The sequence below is a fragment of the Mus caroli genome, unplaced genomic scaffold (genome assembly GCF_978045245.1).
Source record: "Mus caroli unplaced genomic scaffold, Mus_caroli_1 scaffold_15, whole genome shotgun sequence".
Lineage (NCBI taxonomy): Eukaryota > Metazoa > Chordata > Mammalia > Rodentia > Muridae > Mus > Mus caroli.
The window spans coordinates 71634736-71647140 of record NW_028227270.1 but is presented as its reverse complement, the minus strand read 5'-3'; the positions used below and the strand labels follow the sequence as shown (position 1 = coordinate 71647140).

The window sequence follows — 12405 nt, the reverse complement described above, 5'->3', positions numbered from 1 at the left end:
GGTACAGGGGTTTCTGGCAGGTACTGTGCAGGTTCCGATGCATGGCACCTGTCCCTGCTATCACCTGGCAGTTCTGTCTTCAGTTTTCTCTTTATTCAGCGGGGTACCTTTAGTGACTGCTAAAGATGCTGAGTTAGTATAAACACAGCCCTAAAATGTGCTCACTATTGCTGTAACCACCGTCCCCCCAAATATCCTGCATGTGTCTTCTAGAAGGTACAGAATAATAACTGCTGAATACAGTGTGGTCAACATATTAAGAAGCCGAGGAACTTTCTGTTCCCCCAACCCCCAAAGACAAACTGGTTAACTTATTGATGGCAAGTCACAAGTCTCAGGGATCCCATTGGGGTCTACATGCTTGCGATGAGGTGGGCTGGCATGTGTGTTGTCACGGGGAGTATTTTCCACTATATGTCAGGCATTCGCCTAACTTTCCCCTCAGGTTCTGCTGCAGGAAACAGTTGCTCTATTGAGTTTGGAGGCTGTGTGACTTGGAGCTGCCCTCTCTCCTCCACAGGTGCAGCAATACAGAGTAGCCATGACTGCCAAGGACTGTTCCATCATGATCGCACTTTCCCCTTGTCTACAGGGCACCAGGTGAGGCTCCAGCACTTCTCTTTGTCTGATGGTTTATGGCACAGCCATGGCAAGTAAGCGCTCTTACTTAGAAACCCTGCCTGACAGGCTGCTCTATCTTTGGTATACTTGTTTTCACAGGTCATTTTTTTTTTTTTTTAAAGATTTGTAACTTTTTAAATGAACTCTTGTTTTCTAGAAATCTGTGATTTAATTAGAGGCCATTTCTGGAAACAACAAACTTTTCCATTTTAAGATGATTATTGTATATATTAACATTTCTATCAAATTCAAATGTTCATTATTTTATAAGCAAATACTCTAATAACATAGACACAGTGTAAATAATGTGGCAAGTTCTTTTCAGAAGCAGTCCAGGTTTCACTGGGTTGTAGCCCTGAGCCTACAGGTTGCAAGATGTGCAAACTTTTACAAGTGCCGCTGTCATTCTTAAATCTCCCAAACAGCGTATCTGTTATTCTTGCTCCTCTTCTGAAAGACCAGCATGTTTGCCACATCCCTTCCCAAATGTTTGGCCAGTTGTAATTCCCTCCTCTAGCTTCTAGTAACTCAGGCTGAGCTTGATCGTCTTGTAGGTTACATCTTCAGCACTGATGTTCAGGGTGCCAGACCTTCCACATCTGACCTGTATTCCTTGGTCACGGTGACCACCTATTTTTCTGATGTTTTTGAGCTTTGTGGTTTTTAGTCAGGTTTTCTGGCAGACACAGCACTTTCTGGTCCAGCATGCTAAGGAATATTTATAGGGTATAACTGGGGAAGGTAGTTGACTGTTTAGTTTTAAACTCATGTTATCCTTCAAGAAAGACCCAGAGCTTAGCTGTGAGGAGCCCTTCAGTGATAAGGTGCTGTGCTAGGTGAGAGCCACTCCCAAGGGTACTATTTATTATTACCGTCTACCCTGCCTAGTCAAGGATGCAGTTGGGAAAGGTAGGTAACACACCGATTTTTTTTATGTGTTTCAAGCTTATTTAATTTTAAATATGAAATGTTTAGAACTTTGTGCTTTGCTATTTGGCACTATGTGTCCTCAAACCTATTTTGTGGAAGCTGCGAATTTGGTGACAATTTGAAGAGGGAAGACAGACTGGGAAATCCTGACTTGTTTTTGCAGAGGATTCTGAACAGGAAGAATGGGTCCCGCCCTGCGAGGCTGCATGCTTGCTAAGGTCGGGTGTCAGGGCAGATAGGTTATAGGAGGCTCCAAGTTGGTGGTCTAGAGCTACCGTGAGGCAAGAGCAGAGGAGGTAGGGGAGGTCACAGGACCTTCCAGGGTGCCTCTGCTGCTGTGCTTTCTGCCTGTGAAAGGAGCTACAGAGGATAGTCAGTGACTATGAGGAAGGTTATCCCCAGCCCCAGTTTTTCCTTGGAGAATGCACACAGCCTTCTTTGAAAAAGGTGGTGCTGTACAGGAACTGTACCTACCTTGGGAAGAAACACCTAAAAAAACCAAAACAACAAAAAACCAAAGGCAAAATAGGGCTGGGTTCATCTTAAGATGTACAGTAAAGCCTAAGGCTGAATTTATATCCCTGAACTTTAATGTACAGTCCACAAATCTCTGTGGCTGTCATTTGTTTCAGTCATAGTTGAGAAGTTCTTATGTCATCCTTCCTGTTGCTGAAGACTTTTCAAGAATTAGGAAATACCAGGAAAGTTGCTCATTGCTACTTGTCTCTAAGCCTTGAAGGGTCTATTGCAAACACAGACATGGCAGCTTAGGCTCTGCTTATCTCCTGGCCTTGGTCATCCCAATACCAGTATCCAGGGCTACCACAGGATTATGTGTGGTCATAGCAGTAGGAATAACTGTGCCTTGGCTTTTGCTGACTCCTAGCCATGCAGTCTGAAGGAGACAGGCTTTGGTGTTAAGGAGTTGGTATATACTGGCTTGTGTCTCTGGCAGTCCTGGAGCTTGTGGTCACCTGTCAGACCTGTGATCAAGTCTAATTCAATTCCTCCCCGCCCCGTCCCCCATAAACAGGGTTCTGAAGCAACAAACAAGAATGAAGGCTCTCTTTAGAGTACTTTAGAACAGGCCCATGTATGGCGGTGTTTGCTCTTACAACTCAACTTTGAGACTGGTGTTTTGTGTGTCTTATTTATTAAAGCGTTAATCTTTCTGAATGCATAAGAGCAGTGAGCACAGCGGAACTGTGACTCCCTAGCAGTTCTCTGGGGCCAGCTGGGATCAGATGCTATTTAGGCAGAAGTGCGAATGTGGTGTACTACATTTTCAGAACACAGTTGGATACACTGCAGCCTCAGTATCTGGTTTGAAGTTATTCTCAAAAGGTTTTTAAGTAATTGTTCATATTGTTAGAAGCACATGACTTTCTGATGTTTATAACACCCACAAAAACCTTGAGAAACAAAAGCATTGAAGATGTGATCTGAGAGTTAACACAAGGCCAGCTTGCTCTCTGACTCTGAGAAGCATGACGGGCTGAGCTTGTTCCCAGCCGCAGTGGGAAAGCACATAAAGAGAGTCTGTTCTCAACAGCCATCCATCTGGCTGCCGCACAGCCTGATCTACTTTTTCTTAGGTTTTGTAATACTTGGCTCATGATAAAGTGACTTTTCCAGAATTTGCTAATACCACTGGAGCATAGGGACTATCACTCATGTATTCCACATAATGGCTCTTCCACCTCCTCTTCTTTTAACCCTCTTCCCGGACACAGTGTGCTAGCCTATGGCATAGCAGTCACTCACCTGTGCTTATATGTGAAGCTGGCACAGACAGCAGATGCACATAGACACAGAATGGGTGCTCTGAGAGCCGAGCTGTTAGGGCCTGCATGTTTGTGTAATCTGAAATTATTTTGTTACTTGCAGCTCTGACCAGAGGCCTGTTATTCCTTCGTCAAGATCCCGGCTGGCCTTCTCTGTGTCTGTATTGGACCTCGACCTCAAGCCCTATGAGAGCATTCCTCATCAGTATAAACTAGACAGCAAGATAGTCAACTATTACTCAAAGACTGTGCATGCCAAAGATGACACTGTGAGGTCGACTCGGTTCAAGGACCATGAAGATTGCACATTAGTTCTCCATAAGGTCTAACTTGTCCCCTGCGGTGTCTTTGAAACTTGAATGTGAAAGTTGAATGGCAGAGCTATTTTCGGTTGTGTTGGGTGACTTGGCTGTGAATGTCTCTGCTTTTAACCCAGGTCTGCTGAGGTTAGACTGCCTCTCCGAGACAAGGAGTTGAAAGCCTATAGTCTTCTAGGACAAGGAATGTAGGACGTGAGGCTGTGTCCCAGCAAGCCATCCATTTCCTTAGAGTGCAAATGCCCCTTAAGCCCCAGGCAGACAGAGCTCACGTCCAGTCCTCTCATATGAAAGCCTTATTATTAGGACCCACGCTTTGGATCTCCTACCACCAGACTATTGACACAGAAACTTGAATTGTTACGAGTAGCTTACGGTTTGGATTTTCACGAAAACATGGATACTACTGGAACTTTCCCAGCTGTTAACTGGTCACTTGTTCAATGCAAGTCACACATCAACACAGGCTTTGGGTGGTCCCCTGCCGCAGAGCGGTTAGGGTTTAGTATGGACATTGGTTCTGAGGGGTTTAGACTTAGGTCCCTGTGGAGTTACCGAAGCCCATAGCTTTGTACTGGGGCAGCAGCAGGGAACACAGGACTCAGGTCAGGATGGACACCACTGCATGAGCATTGCTTTTTTTCTTTTTTAAAAATTCTTTATGATTTTAACTCTAGGGGAGCTGAGGCGTTTTTTCCTACCTGACATTGCTGCTGTAGAGGCTGGAGGCAGAGCTGTAGTTCAGAGCTGCTAAGGTCTGCTGCGTGGGTGTCCTGACAGCCCAGAGTTTTCCTGGCATTCTGGTGTCTTGGGTGGTTGAGGATCAAGGTTTCCCTTCCTCCTAAGCCACATTCATCCCTGGGTTAGCTCTGAGGCATCCTGGATATTTGGGTCTAGGGCCTTACTGTTTTCATCAGGGCTAGATAGAAGGCTCCTAGCTGGCACTGAGAATTCTACGGGGTCACCAGAAGTGTGCCTGGCTGCTATGAAATCATTGGGAGTTTTTGTCTTCATTTGTTTTTGAATCCTATGGTAGGCTGTACAGATTGATTATTTATATCATCCTTTTGAGAGACTAATGAAGGCTTATTGTAACATAGTAGTAAAACCATGGAACTGTATGAAAAATACTACATGAAAAATGAAGAAAATATTTTGCTGATTGTAAACTTTTGTGGGAAATTTTGTGATAATTTGAGAATTATACTTGTTTGAATCAAGCAACATCCTATAGAGTTTGTTAAATTCTGTCCTAATATTCTAGCTCTTGAACACTCAGGTAAAGACAGACACTCGTACATTTGGATCGTTCAATTGTTTTTAACTGGTGTATGCAAACAAGCATATGTGCCTATATCCTTCACCTGAGTCACACGCTTGAAGGTCATGGTTTTGTTTTGACTCAGGGATGACTGTCGTGGAGGTGGACTTAGGGGTATATGTTTGTGTGTATTGTTGGTTGTCTGAGGCCATAGAAATGATCTAAGATATGGCTGGGTCCCAGGCTCTCAGAGCAGTTTCACAGAAACCTGTATTTCTAGAATGCTGGTCTGTTTTAGAGAATTATAATCTTTGCAAGAGGCCCTGTCTTGGATAGATAGGTAGATGGAAACAAACAGCGTCTCCTGGAGTAAAGAACACAGATGGAGCACCCTGCCAACATGTACAGGGCTCTCCTCCAACCATACTCCTAATTCTGCTTGGTTCAGGATACCCACACCAACCCCTCATCTTGGCAGCACAGCAGGTAACTGAGGCACTCACCCAACAATATAGCTCTGTGTCTGAGATAATGCAGCCTTAGCCTGGGTAGTTCTTATGTGGTATGGGGGGATTGGACATAGGAGCCTTGTACATTTTAGGCAATTGTTCTACTAAGATGGAGGTATAATCTAGCCTTTGTTTTCTGAGACAGTGGCTCACTATATAGCCAAGGCTGCTTTAAACTTTGGTTGCTCTTGTGTGCTGGAATTATAGTTATGTACCACCCTCAGGCTGTGGGTGTGTCTTCAAGTTTCCACGTAAAGGCAACAGTGCTACTTCTGTAGGAGACCAAGAGGAGTACCAGGGCTTGCTGTGAGATTTCTGCTGGGCAGACCAGATGGATAGCTTTGGGTTTTTCTGTGTCCCATGCTGTCTTGGGCCAACCTGATGTGAGGTTGACAGCTGAACACAGCTCTTTCACACTCATCTGAGAATGGACAACCATTCTTGGAACATTTTTTCAAATACTAAACTTACCTGTACAAAGCACTATATATTAACATATCTTAATAGCTTTATTTTTTTATGACATGGGAGTTCATACATAATATACCACTAATGCACACAAACTCATGTCTGAAGGATATGGTTTCTAATTGGAAAAGAGAAATGCTCATAGTCAACATATTTGGAATGTTCCTCAGCCCAGCAGTGTTCCTGTGTGTTTGCCAGCTGGAGACTAGTTATTATCTCCACTGATCAATCTTATCAGGCTGTCTAGAGCAGCTTCAATACCAAGTACACCTAGCAGGCTTCGGAAACTGAGAGGAGCAGTTTCTATGACTCTGTTCTTGTCCAGTCCTAGGGCTGTGAAGAAAACAAACCTGGTAAGAAACTTCAGAATGTCTAAGACAGCACTTCCCCCCAATAGCCACACAGTGGACAGCACAGACTGAAGACCAAGGGGCAAAGTCACCTGTAACCCAAGGCAGAGAAAATGCCTTCTTCCACACATCCTGCAAAGGCTTCAAGAAAGTAGTTCCTTCTTGTGTGTTTGGGTGCTTACTGATTAAAGTATATTAAAAGCTGATCTACAAAGTGCATTTAATGACATTTTCAACTTTTGATTTTTCCTATGTAAACCCTGATAAGATACTCAGGTGGCTTTGTTGGGCACACTGAGACATCCTCTAGAAAAGGTAGCCACACACCCAGAGTCCTACCTCGCTCTGGGACTTTGGTGAGAAGATCCAGCTTTGGAAAAACTATCCCTTCCTCATCTATTTGTATCTTCCAAACAATCACCAGTTCAAACCTGAAAAAGAGGTGATGGTTGTTGCTCGTGGGATTCAAAACGATTAGTCACATGATCTCTGCTGGCCAGGCTCACCTCCTAAATCCATCTCCCCACAGAGGAGGAGGATGTGTGATGAGTTCCATAGGACAGTTTGGAAATTTGTACTCACCATGGCAAACATCAGTGTGGTAATTAATGGGCCAGACTGCATACTTTGAAAATGATCTGGAATTGATAGGAACTGCACACTGTAAGAGCAGCCATGTGCCATATGGAAGGAGAAACGGGTATAAAGCTCAAGCCCCTCAGGCCTGCCAGAGCTCCTCACTGGAGGATGAGGCATGAGGAGAAGTGAACTACAACCACAGGACAAAGGCCAGCGCCAGTGGTCTGTGTAAGGAAGACCCTGTTAGAAGGCACGCTAGGTGTAGTTAGGCTGTTGAACCTGGGTCCTGACACACATACAGGCATGTACAAATATGAAGCCAGGCTGAAGATGAACAGCAGAAGCCTGACAGTGGCTGTGTGTGTGTGGGGGTACTTCCAAGGGTCTTAGGTATAGAGGGGCATCTGTTTTGGTATTTTAGGTTCTCTCTGGATCTTTGGCTTTCTCCTGCTGTCTCTGTCATGCCAGCAGTCACACACTTCTGTCTTCTCTTGGCTACCTAAGGTCCCTGAGGGGAAGTCTCTTTCTGAACCCCAGGCCAGTGCTTAGATCCTCCAGCCATGTATACTGTCCTTCCTTTGTCTTCCTTCATGGTTCTACAGCAGTCTACCTGCCCACTGTTGGTGGTTTCTCCTGTGATGGCAACCCACGTCTCCACTGGATACTCTTTAGTCCTCTTTAGGTAGCTTCTTAGCCTCTCTTATGGACAGTCCTGGTTCCAGGGGTGTTGAGATGCACAGACTTACCCTGGCTGACTGGTACTGCGGATCTCCATGCAGTGGGAACAGGCACCCTCCAACAGGTGTACACTATCTGGGTATTTCTCCTGTATGTGAAGAGAGTTACAGTCAGGTCCCTCTAGAAGAAGTAGCACCCTGAAAGCCAAGAGAAACACTTTAGCACCTGAGATGGAAGTGTCACACATGCCATTACTGGTACGGATCCCGTCCATCCTCACAGCTCACACAGATAACCTTTTTGTCCTTGACATGGGCTAGCCCCCACCCAGGTGCCCAACTACAGTGGAGGTACCAGGCTCTCACTCTGATAGAGCAAAGCATGTGGTTTGTTAAGAGTCAGCTTCATGGTGAGACCTGTCCTGGATGCAGTGTTCTGTCTGTAGAGAACAGAAATGGGGTGAGTGTCACAGATAAGCAGATATGGTTTCCTCAGTATGAATGACTGCTCCGGATATGCCTCCATGCTTGTCCACAATAGGATCTAGGAGGCTCTAGCATATCAGAACTGTCATGCATTTATATCACCATGACAACAAAGTTTGTTTTCCAAGTATCTGATCAGAAGATAAATACAACAGATGACCACTTTTTGCTTGTGCAAATAGACTATAGGCTTAGAGACTAAACAACTGACTTGAGATTGACATCACCACAAGATTTTAAGGTCTCAAGGCTGATCTTTGAAAGATCCTTCCGTGTATCTTCTCAGTGCCTTAAGAGATGCTTCCCAAGGGTGATAACTAAGTCAAGCAAGGACTGAGGGGCAGCTGCCCCCGAGGTAGGGCTGAGACTGGGGGCAGAGCCTTCTGCGAGTGTAGAGACTGGCTAGATTAAAGTAGTTTGGGCTCATCAAAGAAAGTTCCATGGGGACAAATACGTATCACTACCCTTCAGAGAATACTCCCCCTTGGAAAGCTACTGCTAACATGGGAAGCCAACGCTGCCAGTGTCTGCATGTAGCCACCAACAAAGAACACATCCAGGCTCCAAAGCAGGGGTGGGCTGGTGTACTTTACAGATAATTACTAATTTCAGCAAAACAAGTTTTTAGAAGGAAAATGTATACCTAAGTGATTTCAGTGGAAAGTGCTGGTTGATGTTAAAACCTCAGACTCTTCTAAATTATTAACAACTGTTCGAAGAATGTAAAGGAGTGTGTGTGAACGTGGCATTTCGGCTTCCAGACTCTGCCTGGCGGCAGCACATAACACTCAAGGGAGTACTGGGGCTTGGGCTGCCTCCAAGGCGGGGCCTGAGGCTTGGCCTCCAAGCAGGAGGGAGCTGATTTCCACTCCCTGGGCCATACTATCGAATGAGCAAAAGGAAGGCTCAAATTAGATGCTTTCACTAAAAGGTTTACTTAGTTTTTAATGACAAAGACAGAAATGCTGACATTGGGCAGAGGGCAGCCACTCAACCCCATGCTTCTGGAAAGCTAAGACTGCAAGGGCTCCCCTGCATTAAGTTAAGGTTGTTGCATTTCCAGCTTCATTCTTTGCCTGGTCACCTAACTCGAGAACACAGTGGACAGTTAGGAAGGAACTAAAAGCTGACAGCCTGGGTGGACCCCCAAGAACAGCAATCTTATTATTATAGATACTAATAAAGTGTTATTTTTAATGACAAGGGCATTAGAAGACTGGGGGGGAAGGCAGAAGAGCTGTGAAAAATAATCAGACTATGCACTGTTCTTGAAGCTGGGGATCAGCTAGGTTTAAGAGTGACAGGAAATTTGAGTTATCACTATATTCGACTTTGATAAGGAAGTAGACTAAGCAGGCAGGAAGGAGTTAGTTATGGTCCCTGATTTATAAGGTGTATTCCATGAAAACCAGTAAGACAACAAAAGGTTCATCAGAAACTGTCCACCTGATATGGAAACATAGGTCTCATTCTTCCATCAGTCAAGCCAAAGCCCAGGGAGGGGAAACACCTCTCTCTGGCCAGGCCCTGGAAGGACAATCTTGGACATGTTCTGTCTCATGCACAGGTGTGTTCTTCACGTCACCAGGGGCTCTGGTGTAGAGAGGACAATAGAAGCCTGTGTGTCTGCAGATGTCATCAGGAAGGCTGTGTTATGGAGGTGGCTGTTAGAGAGGCCTTATGCATACTAACCAGCTGTTAGTGCCTCCACTCTAGGGCCCCAGGCTCTCCAGAACGCTGGGCCTGAGTGCCACTGAGGAATGTTGCAGCCATGTGTTTACTCAGCTGTGTGCCACATGGTAGAATTTGCATGATGGGGAAAAAACCCCAAAAAGCAAAACCCTAAGCTCTGGTGTTTATGATAGATAAATGGATGTGTGTGTGTGTGCGGTGGTCATTTGATATCCAGCCCGGTTCATATTTGACACTTAGTATTATGGCACTGGCTGATGGAGTACAGAGGGGCTGTATTTTAACAGGCAAGCTGCCTTGTACTATGCTTCAGCTACAGTGGCTCAATACCGTAACATCACCTCCCCTCCAACTAAGTTCCTGTAGCAGCCAGTGAACAGGGCAATCCCATGGGCAGTCCGGATGTCCACAAATGGCAGTTTATCCTGACTTCAGAAGATTATGCCTGAACAATGGAATTTTTTTAAAAACCTCATAATTCAAAGTGCACAAATACAGCATAATAAAACAACTAGAACACACAATTTTATATTTCCAAGGCAGTACAAATATACCACTTTCTAATTCCCTCATGTTTTCATTGCTTTGTAGAGAACCTTTCTGGCCTTTAAATGTCGTCCCCAGCACAGAATTGGCAATCATTAACATATTTTCTGTTATAGATTTCCTGTTACAGACACTTTAGACAAATAGAATCTATAATATGAACTTTTTCTTGTATCTATTAACTAGGTACATGGGTTGTTTTTACCTTGTTTTTGTTTTCAAGATAGGGTTTCTCTCTATAGTCCTGGCTGTCCTAGAACTCTATGTAGACCAGTCTGGCCTTGAACTCACAGAGAGCTGGGATTAAAGTTCTCTACCACCATGCCTGGCTCCATCATTATTTAGAGACAGGGCTTCACACTAGCTCTGTCTGGCCTGGAACTAAACATTTTGTAGAGCAGGATGGCCTTGAACTCAAGAGATTAGCCTGCCTCTGCACCATAGGTGCTGGAATTAAAGGAGTTTATTGTTAATTCAAAGTATGTGTGTATATGTACTTATATGTACATATGTGGGTACCTCTGAGGGCAATGACACTGGACCCCTGGAGCTGAAGTTACAGGTAGTGGTAAGCCATGTGATATGAGTGCTAGGAACCAAACTTGGGTCCTCTCTAAGAGCACAGAGCACTACACATTTTTAACTGAGACTTGGTGATTCCCATTTAGCTACTAGCTATGCGTGCCAGCAAGCTCCAGAGAGCCTCCTTATCCCTTTCTCAGTGCTGGGATTACAAGTATGCACTTCCATATATGCACAGCTTTTTTTAAAAAAAATATTTATTTTTATTTAATATATATGGGTATTTTGCCTGTGTGTATGTCTGTGCACCACATGCATTCCTGGTGACTGTGGGCCAGGAGAGGGCATCAGATTCCCTAGAATTAGAGCTGCACATGCAGATGGTGGTTAGCTGCCATATGGGTGCCATATGGTCAAACTCTTCCTGATTTTTCAGGGACCAATGCCAGGACAACTGGGCTTTATGTACAGAACTGTGGGGCTGTGGTAGCGCACACCTTTAATCCCATACTCAGGAGGCAGAGGCAGGCAGAGCTCTGTGAGTTTGAGGCCAGCTTGGTCTACAGAGCAAGTTCCAGGACAGCTAGGGCTACACAGAGAAACCCTGTCTCAGTCCTCCCTCCCCCAAAAGGAACCTCAGCCCTTGTCTCACATCACACAAAAGGTTAAATGAACAGGTGGTTCAGAGGTATAATGTAAGAGCTGAAACTATGGACCTAGAAAGCCACAGTAGCAAACCTCTGAATCTTACATTTGTTTATCAGATACAAAGTGAAAAGCATCGGCTGCAGGAGAAAGAGAAATTGTTTTGGTACTGGTTTCTTCACAATGGAAAACCCTTAAAAGCTATTTTAAAGACACAGGAAAGCCTGACACTAAGTGGCAATATTAAAAAGATATGTAAAGAACATTTATAGCTAATAGTAAGATCAACAGCTGGAAGTGTTGATGTACAAATATAAGCTCAGCCTTTGTATCCATGGAGGCTGAGGCAGGCAGATGAAAGGTTCAATGCCAGCCTGGACTGGTCCTATTTCAAAGACAACAATTCACTTTTAAAGGACTAAGAAAGGATAAAGTCAGTCAAACAAGACTATGGCAAGGAAAGGACCATCCCTAGCTCAAGTGGGAACTTAAGGGTTTTTTGGAAAGTTGGATGGTGTTTTGCTGGGGACAACACATGAAGGAATGTTTCACTGAAGCAGAAAAAGGAGAAGAGGATGTTGTACTAGAGCAAGCACGTGAAAGGACACATGATGAAGGATTCTTTGCTAACGACAGGCATGTATTGGTCCACCTTACACTGTGTAGTTGAGCTGCATTTGTTGGGGCTCCATACAGAGAAATGTATCAAAACCTTTTGGTGGTGTGCTGCAGTTTCTTGCTGCTTCTGTGGACTCGGGATGATTGGATGCTCATGTGGAGGCAAGATCCGTGCTGAGGCAAGGCACATGGAGGACACATGATGTTTGGAAGGTATAAATAGGACTCCATGGAGTGATGAAGAGAGAGAGCTTGACTTGTGTATAGAGCTAGTTGTATAAAGCTCGTGGGTCTGGCATCATTGCTGATCTTAGCTTCCCTGAGAGAGGTACAGTTGAGAACTTCTCCTGGTGTTCCTGTTGCTCCCTCCTGCTGACTTGAGCAGAGGCTGAGGCCTGGC

The 12405-nt window shown here is 44.8% G+C and overlaps 2 protein-coding genes across 2 annotated transcripts in view; one reads left to right on the top strand and one right to left on the bottom strand.

Annotated features, from left to right (window-relative positions):
- Positions 1 to 5935, top strand: part of Ippk (inositol-pentakisphosphate 2-kinase) — a 41907-nt gene extending 35972 nt beyond the window's left edge. Inside the window, exons 12-13 of the mRNA XM_021179810.2 lie at positions 521 to 600; positions 3439 to 5935. Of these exons, the coding sequence (XP_021035469.1) occupies positions 521 to 600; positions 3439 to 3664 (306 nt within the window). The 3' untranslated portion in view covers positions 3665 to 5935. The remainder of the gene's footprint in view (positions 1 to 520; positions 601 to 3438) is intronic.
- Cenpp (centromere protein P) overlaps positions 5921 to 12405 on the bottom strand; it is a 177467-nt gene continuing 170982 nt past the window's right edge. Inside the window, exons 6-8 of the mRNA XM_021179814.3 lie at positions 7566 to 7645; positions 6580 to 6671; positions 5921 to 6223 (exon numbers count right to left, since the gene is read on the bottom strand). Coding sequence (XP_021035473.1) covers positions 6096 to 6223; positions 6580 to 6671; positions 7566 to 7645 — 300 coding nt within the window. The 3' untranslated portion in view covers positions 5921 to 6095. The remainder of the gene's footprint in view (positions 6224 to 6579; positions 6672 to 7565; positions 7646 to 12405) is intronic.